The sequence below is a fragment of the Cetorhinus maximus genome, chromosome 6 (genome assembly GCF_964194155.1).
Source record: "Cetorhinus maximus chromosome 6, sCetMax3.hap1.1, whole genome shotgun sequence".
Lineage (NCBI taxonomy): Eukaryota > Metazoa > Chordata > Chondrichthyes > Lamniformes > Cetorhinidae > Cetorhinus > Cetorhinus maximus.
This window is the reverse complement of record NC_135884.1, coordinates 115036236-115057683: the sequence shown is the minus strand read 5'-3', so window position 1 is coordinate 115057683 and position 21448 is coordinate 115036236. Positions and strand designations below refer to the sequence as shown.

The 21448-nt window shown below is 38.8% G+C and overlaps 1 protein-coding gene across 5 annotated transcripts in view; it reads left to right on the top strand.

Moving 5' to 3' along the window:
- Positions 1–21448, top strand: part of phkb (phosphorylase kinase, beta) — a 270585-nt gene that overhangs the window by 203193 nt on the left and 45944 nt on the right. For all 5 annotated transcript variants that reach the window (XM_078544342.1, XM_078544340.1, XM_078544341.1 and 2 more), the window contains 7 exons: positions 470–553; positions 1964–2068; positions 4370–4452; positions 4553–4643; positions 7573–7634; positions 7730–7892; positions 16188–16269. In XM_078544342.1, the coding sequence (XP_078400468.1) occupies positions 470–553; positions 1964–2068; positions 4370–4452; positions 4553–4643; positions 7573–7634; positions 7730–7892; positions 16188–16269 (670 nt within the window). The remainder of the gene's footprint in view (positions 1–469; positions 554–1963; positions 2069–4369; positions 4453–4552; positions 4644–7572; positions 7635–7729; positions 7893–16187; positions 16270–21448) is intronic.

Sequence of the window (21448 nt, the reverse complement as noted above, 5' to 3'; positions counted from 1 at the left end):
AGACTCTTATTATCGCAGTAGTTCAATATGGACCTTCATGACCTAAAAGCTATGATAAACATTGTCAATTTTTAATAAAATAACATTGAGATCATAAAGACCAAGCATGGAAGGATAATGCTGAACCATGGAAAATGTTTGGAATGATGCCAGACTTGGTAAATATATATTCTAGCATACTACCAATAAAATACATTTCAGTTGCATAAGTGCCTGTTTATGAGACAGAGTGCTATCAGTTGTGTTCTCCTTGATTCTCACTGAGAATGTAATAACTAGGTCTTTAATTTAACTGGTACACAGTTTAGGATCGTAATGACAATACATATTTTAAGAGCAAGAATTGCATATAATGAATAGATTTAAATATTTTTCGAAGAAATCAGATAGTTTGTAGCAAAAATGTTTTTTTTGCACTTGAGATTTAATTCTAGAGAGATGTCCATTTTCATAAGTACCATATTTGCAGGCCTATCTCCACCTGGGAGTAAATAAAAAGCTTAAATTGTCCGGAAGACCAAACAGACCCATTGGATGTATTGGAACATCAAAGGTCAGTGTTTCGACATTATAGGGGAAATTATATAAATTGTTGAGTTTAATGCATAAAAATCACCATTTTAATAATGTAAGGAATATATGCCAAAATAATGTGGAAGTTTATTCATGTACTATATAGTAGTTGATCTCCTGTGGTATTGCAAACATGGGGCAGGATTTTACGTTCGTCGGGCAGACACGCGCCCGAGCCGATTGGACGTAAAGTCATGCGCGATGATGTCAGGCGAGCATCCCAAAGTCATTGCACACTTGCGCGGTCTTTCAGCCAGCGGGCACGCATGAGAGTTGGCAGCACGCCTGCCGACAATTAAGAGGCCTATTAAGGCACTTAAGTGATTAATTAAGTTGTATTTTTCACTGCCCGCTCATCCGTTTGGTTGGCGGGCGGGCGAATAGATCAGGCAGCCTTTGCATTTTGTACGAAACCTCATCCACAGGTGGGTCAGGTTGCCGGTCGGGGGTGGAAGAGTTGGGGACCCAGTGGGAGGTGTAGGGGGGTCAGGTGATCAGTGGGAGGGTCGGTTGGTCATTGTGGGATGTAGTGTGGATCAGGTGGTCAGCGGGGTGCATTAGATGGGTTGGGTGGTGAGTGGGGGGCGGTTAGGGGATCAGTCGGGGGGGGTGGTTGTCTGGCGGTCAAGCAGGGGTGAGGGTAGGATGAGCTGGAAGGATCGGATGGTCATTGGTAGGGTAGGATGGGTCGGGGGAGTCAGGTGGTCAGTGGAGGTTTGGGGGGGGTAATCGGGGTGTGGGGGAGGGTAGCCTGAGGTGGGGGTAGCCAGGGAGATGATGAGGGTTGCCGAGGGTTTGGGGAATAGTCGAGGAGGGTGGGGTATAGTTGGGGCTGCGTGGGCTAGACGGGGGGCCGGGAGGGTAGTTTGGGGTGGTGAGGAATAGTCGGGGGATGGGGGGTGGTTTGGGGTTGTAGTCAAGGGATCCTGCTCCGATCAGTACTATAGTTACCCAGGAGTTAGAATTCTTCTAACTTTTCCTGGGTAATTATCCTGTTGAGAGTTGGAACCATCCCAAATCTTTGATTTAAATCAGGGTATCAGATGGTTCCCAGTGCAGGGTAATTGCCGATCGGAAGTTTGAGCTTCCCAGGAAATTCCCTTGCAGTCCTTGCTTAGGGACATCCAGGAGTGTCCCCAGCGCATCTTCTGAGATACCACCCAGGTACAACACCCCAGAGATTGGAGGTTATGGCCCATGGTATTTAATACTGGCTTGAATATATGTAAGTGTACATTTATACCCAGATGATTTGTGATTAGGGTTAAATCATACGAATATCATGAAGACGATATTTATTCTCTATCTGCATGTTAAAACCTTATTTTTTCTTTGTCATCAAATTCCATTTTGAAACACAAGTGATATTTAAATTCTCTTTTTATTGCAGCTTTACAGAATTCTAGGAAAGACAGTTGTGTGCTATCCCATTGTGTTTGATTTGAGTGACTTTTACATGGCTCAAGATGTCATGCTGCTGATCGATGACATAAAGGTAGTATCTAAGGAATCATAGAGCCTCTGCTTGACTTGACCTGAATATAATTGAGAGCCAATAGAAATAAAAAGTCCAAATCTTGTTTTGGAAAAACAGCAGAAACACTAATTCATTATTTGATATGGCAACAGCTGATAGGAGTAAATTAAACAAATCATGTATTGGTGTGTGTGTATATAAAGCTGAATGAGTTGATTTAACTGTTTTATCTCTAGGAAAAGGATAAGCAAAGAATTTTAGAAATGAATTTAAGATTGGGTTATCACTTTTTTAGGCTTTAAAGTGTTTATGAAATGTAAGACTACCTGCAACAAAATTAGTTCATACCTAAATAAAATCACTAAAGCAATTCCTATTTGAATTTGTGTAAAGTTTGTGGTTTAGCCTACTGACTTGGATGAAAGCATAAAATTGACACCACCAAAGAAAGTCCCATTTTAATAATAATTTGCATTACTCCACCCCATATTTATATATTGTGAACCAGTCCTCACTGTAAACTTTCACGGATTTTCACCAATTGATGATCAAGATATTTCACCAAACCAGTTTTGCAGAAATGTAGTTTACCTTAGTAAGTTATGGCAGTCTGGATGTTGCATGTTTTATTCGTTTTAATTAGTTTGTTATAAATAACATTTTGTAAAACTGATTGAAAATTATTTTGTTCCTCTTGAATAATTCTACAGATTGCATGTAAAAAAATTAAGCAGAATTGAAGAATTCAAAAACATCACAATTGATTCCAGGGATGAGGGACTTCAACTATGTGGATAGATGGGAGAAGCTGGGGTTATTCTCCTTAGAGAAGGTTCAGTGGTTTGATAGAAGTGTTCAAAATCATGAAGGGTCTGGAAAGAGTTAATATAGAGAAATGGTTCCCTTTGGCCAAAAGGCTGAGAAGCGGAGGACATCCATTTAAGGTGGTTGGCAAAAGAAGTAATGGCAACATGAGGAAAAATGTTTTACTCAGCAAGTGCTGTGTATCTGAAATATACTACCTGAATGTGTGGTGGAGGCAGATACAATTAGGACTTCCAAAAGGGAATTGTATTAGCACCTGAAAAGAAAGAAATTGTAGAACTATGAGGAAAGGATGGTGGAATGGAATTAGCTCATTGCTTTGCAGAAAACTAGCACAGACACAACAGGCTGAATGAGCTCCTTATGTGCTGTAACCATTTTATAATTCTGTGACTGTTCTCTTCAAAAGCTACACAAAATTTCATTTGGACATCCCTAGTGTCCCAAATGCCTAATCCAATGAGTGGTCTTGTATTGAATTGTACAGGCCAGAAAGATTCCAGTCTTCAGTCCTCATTGAGTCAACTAATCTCAACCAAGTACTGTAATTGATACAGGTTTCCATTGGCTGGAAAGAAGGAAAGGTGGCAGTGGTTCCTGTTTCTTGTTATTGTTCATTAATTCCTGCTGGAGAGTATGCATATGTGAATGTAGTTCAGAAAAGGATTGGTCTCATATGTGATTCCCTTCCACCCCACAATCTCTTAGCCTGCCAATTCTCAAAATGTAGGATTACATGTGAAGACTTAGCACTTGAGCAAAACTAAATGCCGTTGCCCTAAGAGTATGTGCACTAAAATAACTATCATGTAATTACATCAATATCTATTAAATTTTATATATTAGTTCCTGTTACTTCTATAGGTAGTACTGCGATAGGTATTTTCCATTTTAACAATGTCACAGCCTGTGGCAAGATCTGATGTGCTCTGTGAATGGTTGGTTTCCGAGTTCTCAGATAGCCAAAAACTTTAATGAAAAACATTGTTAGTAGCATTTCTAACAAAGAAAGTGGCTAGCTAAGTTTCCTAATTTTTATGCATTTTTTTAATGCTTTATTATGTTACAAACCTTATTTCTGCCATAAGTATTTGGCTTAGGGGGGAAGACAAGATGGTGGTTGAGAGAATTTTCAAAAAATATTGTAAGCAATCTGATTGACTCACCTTTTTTAAATGATAGCTGTATTGATCACCCATAACTTCTTGCGCTTCCACAATTTTTATTGACTGGGTGTTCAACACCTACCTAATTGTGCTTCATTGATCTTTATGAAGATAAAATTTGAGTAATCAAGTAACACAGAATTTGTGTTTAAAAGATATGGTGCTCACAGCATGATGGGCATAGGCATGTGTGTTGCATAATGTTTTAAAAAATGTGCATAGATAATTGTATTGACAATCCTTTCAATGTTACAAATTGTATTATTTAACAAGTAATTGTTAAAATTGGCTACCAAATTGCCATTTTCTTAATCAACTTCGTCCCCAGAATTTACTGCAGTTTATTAAGCAGTATTGGAAGATGAATCGGCGTCCTCTCTTCCTTGTTTTGATCCGTGAAGATAACATAAAGTAAGGGATTTTTCTGTTATGAATGCTATTTTTCACAACATCTTTTCCAAATATTAAATTATACAAATAATCTAAATTGATTCAACGTTTTTCCATTTAGAGGGAGTCGACTTAACCCTATTTTGGACATGCTGGCAGCGTTCAAAAATGGTATTGTTGGAGGAGTGAAAGTTCATGTTGACAGACTTCAGGTACATGAAATCAAAATGTGTATCTTTTATGGACTGTATGTGGTATTTCCTAAGTGAATAAAAATCTGTGGGTGTGGGTAACCACACATGATAAGAATACTAGCTTGATTGATGTAGCCAATGCACCTGCAACCTAAAGTTTTTTGGCACAATATGAGCAGAAATCAACACAATAAAGGGACACATCATTGAGTAAGCTAACTAGCCTTATTCATTATGTTAACCTAAAAATTCCTGCCCACTTACTGCTCCTTTAGTTCATCAGAAGATTTGTGTGTTATATTCCATTTATTGTACAAATTATGTCTACGTAGTATTCCCCTTGTCGGTGCTTTTACAGATGATTACATGTGCAAAGAGAAATTTAATAATAAATTATTCTAGTTTGATAGGAATTTTTCCCCTATCAGTACGAAAAATTACAAATAGTTCTCAAATCAATATATTAATATGATGATGTTTCTTGTATGAATTTGTCAGAAGCTGTTCATGATTGGGTTAACCATAATGATTTCAAGTTCAGAATGTGATAGATTAGCTTCTGAAAATCTCTGATAGTAGTGAACAGTTGTTTTTCAGACTGTAGGAAGGTGGTGTTCCCCAGGGGTCAGTAGAGGGACCACTGCTCTTCTTGATATATATTAATGACTTAGACTTGGGTGTACAGGGCACAATGCCAAAATTCGTGAATGAATAAAACTTGGAAGTATAGTGAAAGGCTTCAAGAGGACAGGCTGGTGATATGGGTGAATATGTGGCAGATGAAATTTGATGCAGAGAAGTACAAAGTGATACATTTTGATAGGAAGAATGAGGAGAGGCCAAATAAATTTAAAGTTACAATTCTAAAGGAAGCAGAAAGACCTAGGAGTACACATGTACAAATCGTTGAAGGTGGCAGGACAGGTTCGCAAAGTGATTAACAAAACATACAGGATCCTGGGCTTTATAAATAAGAGGCCTAGATTACAAAAGCATGGAAGTTATGACAAACCTGTATAAAATACTGGTTCGATCACAGCTAATGTATTATGTCTCATTCTTGGCACCATACTTTAGGGAGGAGGTGAATGCTTTAAAGACTGTGCAGAAAAGATTTATGGGAATGGTTCCAGGGATAAGAGACTTCAGTTACATGAATAGATTAGAGAAGCTGGGATTGTTCTCTTTAGAGAAAAGAAAATTGAGCAGAAATTTGGTCAAGGCGTTCGAAATCATGAAGGGTCAAGGCAGACTAGATAGTAAGAAATTTTTCCCATTGGCAAAAGGTTCGAGAATCGGAGGACATAGTTTTGAAGCAACTGGCAAAAGAACCAAAGGTGATTTGCAGGAAAACTTTATTATGCTGCAAGGGGTTAGAATCTGGAATGCACTAGCTGAATGTGTGGTGGAGGGAGATTCAATCATGGCCTTCAAAAGAGAATTTAATAAGCACCTTAAGGAAAAGAAAATGCAGGGCTACAGGGAAAGGGCAGGGGAGTGGGACTAACTAAATTGCTGTTGCAGAGAATTGACATGGGCTTTGTGGACCAAACATCCTCCCCCTATTCTGTAACCATTCTATGATTCTATTCTATGATTCTTCGAAAAGTTCATCAGAAAGGTTGGCTGGGTTGGGAAGCCCGCACTTTGCATTTCCAGGTAATCAGCTTTTACTTCCATGCTGCTTGGTTGGGCCTGTTGGTACTTTACAGGACAAGAATTAGGCCAGAAATGATACTAACTTTGTTTTGCTAATTCATAAAATGAATAGAAACATAGAAAACCTTAAGGCTGGAAGAGGGTGATGGTGTATTTAGTTCACCTTCCATCTGTCCTAACAATTATATATTTCACTTCATTGAAAATTTTATTTATATAGCGCCTCTGAAGTAGTAGGATGTCTGAAGGTGCTTCACATGGCTAGGCAGGAAAAGTTTTGCCTGATGGGCTAGCAAAAGGAAGGAAAACAACAGAGGCAGTTGAATGAATGGTCATAACCTTTATTACAAGGTTCAAGAGCTCCTCACATTTGTTGGAAGTGAGGCTGAAGGAGACAGGGGAGAAGGATTTAAGAATGCGATTTGTAAAGAAGAAAAGCTGGGGGGTTATCTTTCCATTCCAGAATGACTTGAATAGTGAGCAGGACCCAGTAGGGCTTTATGTAGGCCATCCAGATGAGGCAATGAATGGTTAAACCTGTTGCCCACCGTTGTCACTATTGTATTGTCAGAAATATGGCAGCCAATTTGCACGCAGCATTTATTCAGCAAGAATATTTGTTCTTCTGATTTTTTCTGATTTTATCTTTTCTGATCTGACATATATATTTCCTATTTCTATGATATTAAATTCTAATTCTCCAATTATGTATTTCATCAGAATAGATCAACATATCTGAAATATTTTCTAGATATTGGTTTTAAATTAGGGCCATATAAATGTTTGTGCCCAAATTAGTTTCATTTAAAAAATCAAACCTACATTGTTATTTTATCCAGTCCTAAAGAGTGAAGATTAAGCACTAAAGATAGTATCCTGATAATAGTATAAGAGAACGGGAAGATCCAGTTGAAGAGTTGTTTCAGTTTTTATCATTGGCTTCCATATGGTTACGCTTGCCATAGAAATGGCCATGATTTTGTATATGTGGCAGAAGTCTTTCATTTAAAAAATGAGGGTTTTTACATCATTTGCCATCACTGAATTTTAAACTGTTGCTTGCCTGCACTGTTAAATGGATTGTTCAAGTTGGATGACTCAAAGAAATCACAAAGAAATAAAATTTCCCATTGTGCATTCTTTGTGTGATGAGCCTTGATGTGAATGAATATATTTAGTTTCCTTACTAATCATAGCTATACAATGCAAGCATAATGTTTCTGATATAAGTATTAATAATGTAACAGTGTTTTCTATTTGTGAACAGCTCTTTGTTTTTGTATTACAGACATTAATATCTAGTGCAGTAGTGGAACAACTAGACTTCCTTCGGATAAGTGACGAGGAAGAGTATGGTCTAACTAAATCCTTCCTTTTAAATCAAAAATTGTTTTTTTATAATGTTTTTCCTTAACCAGGGTTTACTTGAGAAATCTGTTTTTCAGAATTCCACAGTTCGTAAGTTTTGAGGAGCTGGAATTTCCAAAACATTCAAAAGTGAAGCGGCAGACAAGTATATCAACTGGTACTTATCACGAGCAACAACCCGAGATAAACCTGCATGACTGGATGTTTGCTCCCACAATGGAAATTCTGCAAAAACTGGCTGTAAGGAAATAAATTATATTTAATGCTCCACTAGCATCTTTAATTTCCTCTTTTTCACATCAAAAATACATATTGTCCTCATATATAAGTACATATCTTGTTTACACCTGTGGGAAACATTCGGTATTCTGTGACATTCTGAGGGATATAGCAATGGATTTCACACACATCCCCTTCCCTTTAATAGATTACTCTCCCCATTTTGTGCTGGTTCTCTATGTAATTGTCATCACATTTCAAAAGTCTTTCTATTTTTATCACAAACATAATCCTTTGTGAATATTTCTTGATTGTTTTTTCTGTTTGAAATTGTTGTGGTGTACCTAAAGACACTTGACACAGAGTCAGCTGTAAGTGAATCAAGCAGCAGTTTAGTCCCCCCAACGTTTGGCACTTGGCTACTAATCCCCAAGATGGCAACTAACGCTAATCTATCCTGTGCTCCTCAGTCCATCACTGCTAGCCTAGCAGGCGGTTAGATTCACATGGTTGTATTTTCCTGAACGACATATAGCGTGCTATGTTTCTTCTCAGGCTTGCGCAGTGCTTTGGTTACTACTCTAATGCCTGCAGCAAGTACAACATTCAATCATAAGTCTGATAAAGCAATTCACAGTTGCACTACCACCAGTACATGAAAGGTAATTCTAATCCAAGGGTGAATGTCCATCCTAATTCCCCAGTCCCAAATTGCCCGCCACTATGGTGCGCCCTCTAGTTCAGTATTCACATCCTTTTCCAGTTGCTTGACTTTGTTGGATTCGGTGATACTGCTTCATTGCTACCTGAGCCTCTTTCCGCATCTCCAGTAGATGTTCCGGTAGCTTCAGGATTCACTTCCCCTCAGGAAGCAGGTAGCTCCGTAAGTCTTCCTTTAGATCGTCAGTTATGTTTACCCGCTCCTTGCGAGGAGGGCGGATGTGGGCTATTGCCTAATGTCCGATTGTTGTTAGGGCCAGGGTTGGAAGCAGAAACTTGAGTTGGTCACTGGGCAGTGGATGTGACCGTACTGGTATTGAGGCTCACTGGTGGTCACGCAGTATTCCCCTTCTCCATGGTATGCCACCTGTGTTGGTTCATGGCGGTGCTGGAAATTTCAGGGGTCCAGTTTAGGGTGGTGTTAAATCTACATGCGGCTCTTGTCCCCATCCCTACAGGATGTTGGCACACAACGTTATTCCCTTTCTTTCTACACCCAACCAACGAGATTCCTGTAAAGAGGGATCCCCTGTGGGTTGCATAGGTAAGCACATATAATTAAAGCAGTAGGTCATGTGTGGACTTAAAATATTCTCCAGCTTTCCCTTCACCTGTATCCACCTTGTGGATAAATGTTATTAAGTATTATTTCTCCCTAACCTCCAATTGTCCCAATCCAAAATTACTTTTACTCTCTCTGACCATTACCACCCTAATTGCCTTAAAGTCAGTTTCTCTATGGTGTATTTGTCAGCAACTTGATCATTTAAAAATGTTTTCTTACTCTTCAGGCTATATTAATTATTTCATGTCACGCTGTTTGTCAAGTAGTTGGGCAAGCCTGCGAGCCATTTTTCAGTGCAGCTGCACCATGTACTCTCGCTTGTCAGTTACTTCACACGTTACAAATCACTCCTGAATACTCACACTGGTGTCCCAATTCCTCCTTTAATCCTCTGTTGGAATTTCATATTCATAAGTCATCTTCACATGTTTCCCTATCTGTTGGATGTGATCTTCAGTGATTTTTTTTTTCTCCCCAAATTTCCTATTCGGGCAGTGTTCCTTCCGCTACATGTCACTTCATAACGCTTGGTGGTAATCTCTCTGCCTTTCCCACAAGTCCTTGTTTTGCATTTGTGGAAGGTTTATCAGGTCCATAAGATTTGTGCTGTCTATTTTGCCAATTAACTTCATCATCGAGATTTCATTGTCTTTAAAAGGATGCACCATTCAATAATTCTTCCTGACTTTCAGGTAACCTTCTCAAAGGATCAAAGGGGGTCTCTGTCTCAAGATCTTTGCTTGTGTCCCCCTGTAGTGTCCCAATGTCTCAGGTGGTGGCCAGATTATCAGATTCAGTTCTCTTTGAAAAGTTCATAGGCAATGACACAAATATCTCCAAGAGAAAGCAGCCACCTTATTCATCTCATCTACACTTTCCTTTCATTAGTATATACGTCAGTACCAAATTGATATATTCAATTGAACTATACCCATGGTGAGATATTCCAGTTCCCATTTTGGTGTTGTGTCCTTTTTCCCTAACCCTGTCTCCTGCCCTCAATCATTTCTTCATATTGTTTTACACATGCAGTAGTTACCATCTTGTCTCATTCACGAGCCCTGGAGAAACTTTACAATCCAATAACAACAACAACATTTATCTTTCTTTTTAGAAATCAAACATTCCATCGATTCCAGATCTTAACATGTCCTATTCTTTTATTCATTTAGTTCCTTAAATAGTAATTCTTTTGTATTTGTCACAGCTGTGTAGATTCAAGCTGGTTTAAAACAGAAGCTAGATTTCCTTATAGCTCAATTAGCTCTTACCCCACCTTTGCACATACCTACTATAGAGGAATGTTTAACTCTCATTAGGATTACTTTAAGCATTTTAGAACCTCTAGTTTCCCTCAGGACAAGATGTTACTCCTGTATCATCTCATCATTATTGTTGACAACTCTTTCTTTTCACTGCTTCCTGAGTGGTGTGATCTGCACAAACTTTAAATTTCTTTTTATTCAAATTAAACTCGGTCTCCATTCCATGACCCCATGGTATTATTATTCATTACAACTTCACTGCAAATCACCTCACTCAACAATACCCCTTATCCTTACAGGAGTACTGTTACTTCCCAAGCTATTAGCATATAAGTATATAAAATTAAAACAACAGATTATACATGTTTGCTTGTTCTTTCCCTTAGGTAGCATTTTACTAGGTAGACCAGCAAATTAGACTGGTTACAAGTATATTGTTTCTATATAACTTGTCCCAAATTCAAACAATAAAAAATTCAATGTATTTCTCTTCAAATAAAAAGATTCTTCCTTGAACCACCCAGACTGTTTTTATTAACTTTTCCTTGAAAATTAAAAATCCCATTTATCCCTTTAAACTCAAATAAATTCCCTTTTCCTTTGAGTACATGGAACAGCAACTCATATAAATTTAAATTTCAAAAATGTCCAGGCTTGGTGGTTTTAAAATCAACTTATCAGAGACAAAGGTGTCTACAGAACTAGATCTAGAGGGCACAGATTTGAAATAATTGGCAAAAGGAGCAAAAGCAATGTGAGGAAAAAGTTTTGGAGTCTGGAACTAACTTCCTGAGAAGGTGGTGGAGGCAGGTGCAATGATTGAAGTATTCAACAGGGAATTGGATTGCTATCTGTAAAGAAAGAATGTGCAAGGTTACAGGAATAAGGCAGGGGAGTGGGACTAGATAGAATGCTCTTTCAGAGAGCCAGTGCAGACTCGATGGGCCAAATGGCCTCTTCTACACTGTAAAGATTCTGTGATTCAGTTGTAGGGAAGTCGACTACAACTGATTTGCAAACACATTAAGTCTTGAAAGATAACAAATAGCAACAAATCTGAATGAGTTTAAAATAAACCTTTTTAGAAAGAAAGGCCTTCAGTCTAAACTATCACAATACTGTCACAAAGTTCTTTGATCTTTAAAGACGTTAGAGTTACTTGCTGTGCTGATTGCCATAGTCGTCCTGGTAAAAAAAAATACAAGATCCATTTGGCTTCGGGCCAAATTAATTAGTTCAGTCCAAATTTATCTTATCAATTTAAAAACTTAACATTCTATAGATCCCTGCAGGTTACTCAACTCTGCACTGTAAAGAGGGGCAGAGCTATTCAATTTACTCAGACAGTTTCCAAATTGTCCCTTTTTTTTCCAACTTTTTAAACCTTTTTTGTCAAAGTATCCTATTTGTTTTGCAGTCCGAGCTTAAAACAAATAGTTTCTTTCTTTAAAGTTCCAATTAACCACTTCCAAACTTGAAACTAACTCACATGTGAAAACCTGTCTGGATTAAGATTCCCACATGTTTCACAAAATAAAATTAGAATTGCAACTTTGATCAGAAATGTCAACTTGAATTTATAACGTTTGTTTCAATTACTTCTCCCTTAATCTAGATAACAATTGCCACTGTGAAATTCCTTTTAAACTCAAAAGTGCTGAAACAAAACTTAAAACACACATTATCCACATAAAATCTTTTCTTTTTCACACACACACATTCTATTTGGAAGCTTCCCACACTGTACCTGGCATTCTCCATTCACACACTTTAACACCTTAAAACCAAATCAAAACAATAGAAATAGCACATGTTTTTTTTTAAAAGAAAGAAAAGGAATAACTTAGTCTCAGTTTAAAATAGTCTGTTTTTTCTTCTTTAACTCTTCTTTCTTCAAAGTACCTTTTCAAACAACTACAAGCAAAAACTCAGGAAAAGTGACTTTTTGACACATGCTTAAGTCTACTAACTTCAACAGCAGCCTCACACAGCATAGGAGAGAGAAAGGGAGTCTTTGAGAGTTCATTTACAGGACAATCAAAGTGACAAAGCTTACAATCACAGCCACATTGCCCCTAAGTGCCCTTGCCCACTAACACCCTAAAGGAGTCCCATCTCTTTGTCTCTCCAAAAAACAATTGCTTCACTCCTTAACCAACAACTGAAGAGAACATACAGAACCAGACCACAAAGACTTAATCAACCTTTAAAGTCAGTGACAAACATTTGTACACTGTCTTACAAACACGCAAAGAAAATCAGACAAACACAACGGCTACAAATATCCCTAAAGCTGACGCAGACACAATTTCCCTTTTTCATTTTCACATACAGGAAAACTCGCTGTGGGTATTTCCAACTTAACTTACTCTAACCATTATCTTTAACTTCAAAGTTTATTTTTCTCACCTTGTCTGTGTACACAAAAAATATCTACAGCTGCAAAACTAATCAGTTTAAAGTTAAAAACACTTAAACTGTCACACCCGTTTTATATGTTTACTGAGTCCTAAGTAGCTACTGATAACTATAATCACGCCTTTTTCTCCCTTGTCCTTGTTCTGGGCATCTCACCACCCCTTCTGCTTGGTTGGGGGGGTCTTCCAGATTCCATTCTTTCTTTCTCATCTTTTCTATTAATTTCTGTTTTTATCTGTTCTATATTTGGCCATTGACGCTTCTGCTCCCACTCACTCGCGTCCAGTCTGGACATGGTTATATGGTATCTCGCCTTTGGCCTGTGCTCAGGCAGTTCTGGCTTGCCTGTCTCCTGGTGTAGCTCTACCTGGCCTGTCGCCTGGGGACGATTTTGATCTATCCACTGGCAGCTCGCAGCTAATGATAGCTTGCCTCTGGCCTGTGCTATGGTGGCTCTGACCTGCCTGTCTCCTGGTGTGGCTGTACCTGGTCTGTCGCCTAGGGAACGGTTCTGATCTGCCTACTGGCAGCTCATGGCAAATAGCGCAGCTTCTGCTTCCTCACCTTTCAGCCGACTTTCAGGTTTGGGTCTCCACAAACTGTATCACACGGTCGCTGGACTTACAGCCTAACTATGGGCAGTAAAATAATGGTACTCACCCAACTAGTGTGTCTAGCCAATTGGTTCCTCAGTTGCTAGTGGGGACCCTGCTCACAGCACCAGTTGTTGTGGAGTATCTAAAGACACTTGACACAGAATCAGCTGTAAGCGAATCAAGCAGCAGTTTAGCAGTTTATTCAATACAAGTGTGCATGCAGGCAAATGCTCTCTCAGGATGCTCTAAGAGGCAATTCAAAGATACACAGTTTAATGAATCATGAACTTTGCCTTATTTATTCTGATGGTTTATTATATTGTCCAGTCATCTGCATATCTTAGCCTGGCTCTTAAAATCACGTTCCTTAGCTTATCAGGGCCTGACCCATAGGCCAGTCATCAGTTTCATGGCCTGACCAAAATGTCGCATCCCCAATTACATCCACTCTAGTGTGTTTTTTTTTACTGCGAACACTTTTAAAACTTAAACCAGAAACTTGGTCAAGCCTGGGTAATCCCATGATGCATCATGATACATAACTTCAAAACTGTTCGTAGTTATTTTTGTACAAGGATGTAGTTTAGTTACACCTTGTTCATTTAATAATTAGTAAAGCATCCTAGTGCTTCATGCTCATCAACAAAGTGCACTTACATAACCTTTAACATAATAAAAGAATCCAAAGAGATTCACAGGGCTAAAATGAAAGCAGCAGATTTAGGAAAGTATTTGAAGATATGGTGAAAAGAGATTTGTTCCAGAAGATTTTTGCAGAAGAGAGCATTAGCAAGGCAAAAATATTTAGAGAGAATGATCCAAAATGTGGGACTAAAGTAGTTGAAGGCTCTGCATCCAAATAAGGGGAAGAAAGTACATTTAAATAAAGCCAGAATTACAAGAGCAGAAGGTGCACATTGGCATGTTGGAGTTGAGGGTGTTGCAGAGGGAGGAGAGATGGAGCCATGTACATGTGTGCAATGTGTTTGAGGATGGGGGAGCAGTCAAAAGTGTTTGGAGAGGAAAAGAATTATAGATGAAAGGAGAACATTTTTGTCAGTGGTGACAGAAAGGCCTTAATAGCCCCTTTGAAAGGCCTAATTGGCTACCTGCCGTTTGTGGACAAGTAGCCGTTTCACCCAAACCGGCATATTCCTTAATGGCTCAGAGGTGGGAACGTGCTGGCAAATCAGCACCAGCTGGTGTCAGAAAATTACGGTCCTGCCCATCCCCAATCCCACCTCCTCCAGAGATCAAAAATTCTGCCCTTTGCGTCCTCGTCACAACTAGTTTTCCCACCTATCTTTGTTATCATTCTATTGTTGTCCATATATTTGGTTACAATACACTTGGCCTTTTCATCTGTATCATTAATATAGATTGTAAATAGTTGAGGCCTCAGAATTCATCCCTGTGGCATCCCATTAGTTATAGTTTGCCAACCTGAAAATTACCCATTTATCCTGACTCTGCTTTCTGTTCATTAGCCAATCCTCTATCCATGCAGTATATTATCCCTAACACTATGAGCTCTTGTGTACATACAAACATACAAAATAGGAGCAGAAGTAGGCCATTTGGCCCCTCGAGCCTTCTCCTCCATTTGATAAGTGTAGCAACCTTTTATATGGCACTTTATCAAATACCTTTTGGAAATTCAAATACACTATATTTACTGGTTCCCCTTTATCCACCCTGATCTTTATATCCTTAAAGAAAACTACAAAATTTGTTAAACACTATTGCCCCTTCATAAAACCATAAGAGCATAAGAAACCATGTTGCTTGATTGTAATATGATTTTCTAAATCTGCTCCACCACTTTCTTAATAATGGATTCCAACATTTTCCGAATGGCAGATGCTAGGTTAGCTGGCCTATAATTTCCTGCCTCTGTCTCCCTCTTTTGAATAGAGGCATTATTTTTGTGATTTTCCAATCCGCTGCAACCTTTCCAGAACCTAGGGAATTTTGGAAGTTTACAACCAATGCACCCACTATCTCTGCTCTTTCTTTTAAGACTCTAGGATATATGCCATCAAATCTAGGGGATTTGTCAGTCTTTAGTCCTAATAAATTCGTGCAGTACTTTTTTTCTCTAGTAATGATTGTTTTAAGTTCCTTCCTTTTTTGTTATACTGGGTAATTGCTGCTTCTACTGTGGGCAACATGATAGACTGTAGTACTAAAACAAACATGGGGTACTGTGTTCATTCCTCTTGCATTGAATGATTTACGCATCCTTCTCAATTGACATTTACCACGGGATTATTCAAGCATCCTGTTCACCTAGTTGAACAACAGGAAGCCCTTTAGACACAGATAATTTGACATTAAATTTGTTATGTTTTGAACGCTGACATTTTTGTAGCTTTGTTTTTGGCAACAAGGGAAATCTTAACAAGTTTAACCAATAACTTGATAAAATGATAGAATCATTGTTAAAATTTTAAAATGTTTTAAAATGTAGGATGTATCTGACGTTGCATTATTTGATTGTTTGTATTCACATTTGTTTCCACACATCATATGAGTAAACTGTTGAAGTAAACTCCAAGAAAATATGTTTAAAATGTCAACATCACTAGATAATCGATTGTGATGCAGTTTGATTCAAACACTGGATTCAAAACCTGAAGTAAACTCCACTGTTGAAATGTTTTTTTAATGTTTTGTTAAAAACTGATATTTTCTACTGACCCACTGCAAGTTTTCTTGTGTGTTTCAACTAAACATTAGTGTGTTTATTTAGGATTGCACTTCCCTTGTCAGCCAAGCTGTGCTCTTGAGCATTTTGTTGAAGCAAAAAGGGCCTAATTTCATTACAGCAGAAGGTGGGTTTTATTACATTGTCTAAGATGATGATATGTTTTGCAACAAAATAGTTTCCACTGTTTAACAATATAGTTTGCAATCTAAATCTTATTGAAACATATTTCACCTCAAGTTTAAATGTTAATCCTGAAACTGCTGGAAGAAGATCACCTGTTGCGAGGAACTGCTTGCCTGTCTGGTGCAGTGTTTATTTGTAATGGGGCCAATCTGGGAGTACTGGGAAGGACTCATGGCCTGCCAATACTGAATGGAGCATCGCAGGTCAGAGCCTGGAGAAAACATTGTTAGGGGAGGAACCAGTAAACACTTGAGAATTTCTTTTAGATGAGAAGCTGAGTTAGAAGCAGAATGAAAAATGCAGAATGGTAGGCATTTTAAGTAGTTGGGACCAGGGAATTAATCAATTTTTTAATGGAATCTTTACTGTTATGTTAATTTGAGCTTCAGTTACCTTTCAAGTTCTAAAAAGAACTAAAGCACAGTTCTGTGTTTTGAAACCAAAGAAGGCTCCATATTGGCACTGTTACTACTCTAAAGCTGTTGATACATTTATTGTTTTATCAGGTAAATCAAGATTTTATTCAACGTTATATTTGTAGAACCCTAAAAATTTGCTTGGTGGCATGAGAAATTTATTTAATTTATCTTAACTATTGTACAGATATATAATTCAGTGTCTACTTGTCCATTATAAACACAGTATATAGCAGGTTTCTTATGACGAGCACTCCTTTGAAAAACGACCCCATATTTTATACAATGAAGCAAATCTCCCCCTCACTTCCCTGGGACGCATTGAAATCCCAACTTCAATCTTGGAAATGTACTATTTGGAAGCCCTGGCTCTGCTGGGTTTTGAAAGTACGATTTTTTTCTTTCACTTTGATTTATATGGTGCTATTAAAAAAGAAAGATGTCCCAAGATACTTCACAGATGAAGAAATAAATTAATACTGAGCCTTTGTAAGGGGAGGAAACCAAAAGTTTGGTCCCAGAGTTAGATTTGAAGAGACGCTTTTAAATGTAGACAGCGATGGAGGGCTAGGGAGGGAGATGACTAAGCCCTCTTTTTACTATTGGTGGATCAGAAGAATGCATGGACTGCTGCAGTCAGTCATGTCTCCCCATTCAAAAGCTGTATTTTTTTTTTGCTTTTCTCTGATATTCTGCCCTTGCAGAAGTTCCTGCTCTACAGAATTAATAATGACACAAGTTTCTGTAATTTGCATAATGATTAACAGTTGCCTGACGCTCAAACACCATTCTGAATTTGCTGAACTCGCACCAGTTTATCAGAGTAAAGTCAGTAAAACATCTAGGGCAGGATTCCCCCCCACCCTCCGCCCCCCCGTCCCCAGTGGTGGGCAGGGGGGGGGGAGTTGAAGTGCGGGTGCCTCCAATCGACGCCCCCAATTGGGGGCACGCTGCCATTTTATGTGGGCGGGCCAACTAATGCCCGCCCAGCGTGACATCCGCCCGGAAGCACTATGCATCCCCTGTACAGGCGGGAGGGGAATCCCTAAACCTGAGAGTGCGCTCTTTCACGCATGCGCACTCATCTCCCTGAGGCTAAGTGCTGCCTCAGGGAGATCGTCTCTACAGTAAAAAAAAAATTAAAAATAGAAAAAAAATTCCCTGACATGTCCCCTCATGTGACACTGTCACATGAGTTGAGACATGTCCATAACTTTTTTAAAAACTTTAATTAAATTTTTAAAAACCTACATGAAACCTCATCCCACCTGTGGATGAGGTTTCATGCTTTTTCTAATTCCCGCCAGGGCTCCTGGCCTGCCCGCCAACCTTAAGGTTCGACAGGCAGGTCCATTAATTACTTCAGTGACTCTGTCAATGGCCTCAGTTGGCCATTGACAGGTCAGCGGGCGCACAGCTGATTTTGCTGAGCCCCCGCCTACCTGAAAATTTAAATGGGACGTTGGGAGTTCCGCCTGACGTCACCACGCGTCATTTTATGCATCGGCGAGCGGGCCCTGCCCTCCGCTCGCAGATGAGAAAATCCCGCCCCTATAGTAGTTACAACTGAAACAGCAAAATGAGGCACCAAAAGAATTTGACAAATTTTAGAACATTACAGTATTCAAATATTCATATAATGAACAGTGCCCAAAAGGAATTAATTTGCCCTTTGCATTATGGCGAAATTAATTCTTGAAAATAACAACTTCTGCTTTTACGTTTTTTGCTTCATTTTATCTTTCTGGAACCATTGCAGTCTTGATGTTGCCTGAATGTGAATGGCAATGAACATAGCATCATCCTTTTTGTTTTTTAGTCTACTGCTGGCTCAATCACAGATTTAAGGACAAACTAGAGAATTGTAGCAAAAGTCTAAATTTAAACTTTTAAAATTCCTTTGATGTACAGTTATCAGTCAATATAACAAGATTAACGTTCAAAGATGCAAAAGGATGCTTTGCTAAATAGGTACATATATAATTTGGAGCTCAGCATGAGGGTATGCAATGCAATTAGATGCATATCAGTGAGAGGTGAGACCTCACACCATTAAAACATCCACTTTTTTTCCCCATGGCTTTGTTATTATACAAAAGACCAGCAGGGAGGGAAAATCAGAAAGAAAATCAATCTGTTATTGTTAGAGTAATACTAGTTTTATATATACTGTTTCACATATAATTTATTTCGAGCCAATAGATTTTTGCGTTGAGGGGAACATCTGCTCCACAATACTTGCACACAGCTGATTACAGTTATTAATTGAAAACATATATCCTTTTGTCATTTAGGATTTAATAATATTGTACTATCAATCCAAATTCCTTATTGTTTGCTACTTACAAGTCATTCTGGTGTGGTATTGTTACTTTCAATGACTCCCATAAGTTTCTAATGTTGTAAGTCAGCCCAGAAAATACTGGAATGGTGCATTGCGCAGCAAGTTATATGGAATTGTACCTTTTTCTTCACCTTTCAGATTGTATTACTTTTGCATTGCAAATTGCTGGAAATGGAAATTGATATGGCCCGATGAATTCAATGACACACCTGGGACTTCATGATGATTGTACCCAATAGTCTATCACCTTAACCAATAAATTTAAGGATAGAGAAAGAAGCAGAACAACAACAGAGAAGGAAATAGTGTGAATTAGAATCAAATGGCATACAGAAAGAGAGCATCATTAAGAGAGTGGGTTACCAAAGAGAGAAAAAGAAACAGAGGAAAATTAAAAATGTGAGAAAACGCCTAGGAATATTTCACTACCTGGTGGAGTGATACTCCACAATTTAATTGTTCCCTTTCTGAGCACTGAAGAACGAGTGGCATGTTGGAATCAGAAATTATGTCATTATCGGGGACAAAAACAGAACTACCTGGAAAAACTCAGCAGGTCTGGCAGCATCGGCGGATAAGAAAAGAGTCGACGTTTCGAGTCCTCATGACCCTTCAACGTCGACTCTTTTCTTCTCCGCCGATGCTGCCAGACCTGTTGAGTTTTTCCAGGTAGTTCTGTTTTTGTTTTGGATTTCCAGCATCCGCAGTAGTTTTTAGTTTTTTGTTTTTATCATTATCGGGGTTGTTTGGCCTCAAATTACCATCCCTAAATGGCTCTGATGAGATTAATGTTTATAATGGTGTAAATCCCACAACATACAGTTGAGTGGTTCACAGCTAGGGGTAACGTTTTTAGCTTTGGCAAAGGTAACAGTGAAACAATTTGAGGCATGCCATATCACTTCTTTACCATAAATTGCTGTTTTTTGCACTAATATAGCGGGTGCTGTGAACACGTAATTTTTTCTAGCAATTTCTTGGCTTGTTTATATTTATGGGACAAGAGACTCCAGTAATGCTCAATAAAATATGCCTTAAGGTCTTTCCAGTATTGTAGAATATAGACAATAGAACATAGCTGTATGGACATCCAAGCAAGTAGTAATGCACTTCTATGTTAGCACATGGAAAAGACCTCATGTCATAATTTAAAGAAGAATAGGGAGTTCTAACGATAGCCTAGTCAATCGTTAGGCATGGAGCTCTGATGTTCTGGTCAACATTCAAGTAATTGAGCTTCGTAGCACAGATGCTTTTAAGGGGAAAGTGGATCAGCACATGAGGGAGAAAAGGTTATGCTGATAGAGTTTGATGAAGAGGAAAGAGAGAAGGCTCGAGGAACAAAGACGCAGGCAGATATTTGAGCCAAATAGCCTTTTTCTGTGCTATTGACTCTCTGGATAAAATTTTTCGCTCAGCGGACGGGCACATGCCTGACCCGACTGAGCGTAAAATGACGTGCGATGACATCGGGTGAGCATCCCAACATCATTGCACACTCACACAATATTTTGGTCGGTGGGCGCGCGCCGAAGTCAGCAGCGCGCCCGCCGACAATTAAAAGGCCTATTAAGGCCATTAAAAAGTTAATTAAAATAAATTTTTCGCTGCCTGTCCAACCTTACGCTTGGTGGGCAGGCGAAAATGCCAAGTGGCCTTTGCACTTTTTTGGAAACCTCATCCATGTGCGGGATGAGGTTTCCAAATGCAAATAAAAATAAAAACTTTAAATTTTCATTAACAACATGTTGCTGCTCATGTGACAGTCACATGAGGCAACATGTTTCATTACATTTTTATTTTTTAAATTATTTTATTTCATATATCTTCATCTTCTTGAGGCAGTTCTCTGCCTCAGGCAGATTATGTAGCACATGCGCGAAGGTCATGCTTGCCCAACTAGCACTCTTCCCCACGCCCACACAGGCAGCGCTAAGTGCTGCCGCTGGTGTTTCACGCTGGGCGGGCCTTAATTAGCCCGCCAGTGTGAAATTGCCTTCCAGGACCGATCGCGGGCGGTGGTCAGCTCCCCGTTGAGCCAGCAAGCCAAGGGCAAAATTCTGCCCTCTGTAATCAAAAGAATAAATTAATTAGTTATATATATCAGTAACATTAGTGGGAATTTGCAGCAATAAAATGGCTGCCATACTTGTCAAGATAGCGACATTGACTGCACTTTAAAGTAACCATTGTTTTGTAAAACATTTTGAGATGTGTTTGATTAGATATTATGTAAGCAAGTTGTGTGCCAAAGGTGGGGGGGGATAATATGCACTGTCCTTTGTGCCTTGTTCCCAAAAACATTATGAAGACTTATTTATTCTTTTTCCTTTTAAATTTGTTTTATTTGACTATGGAAA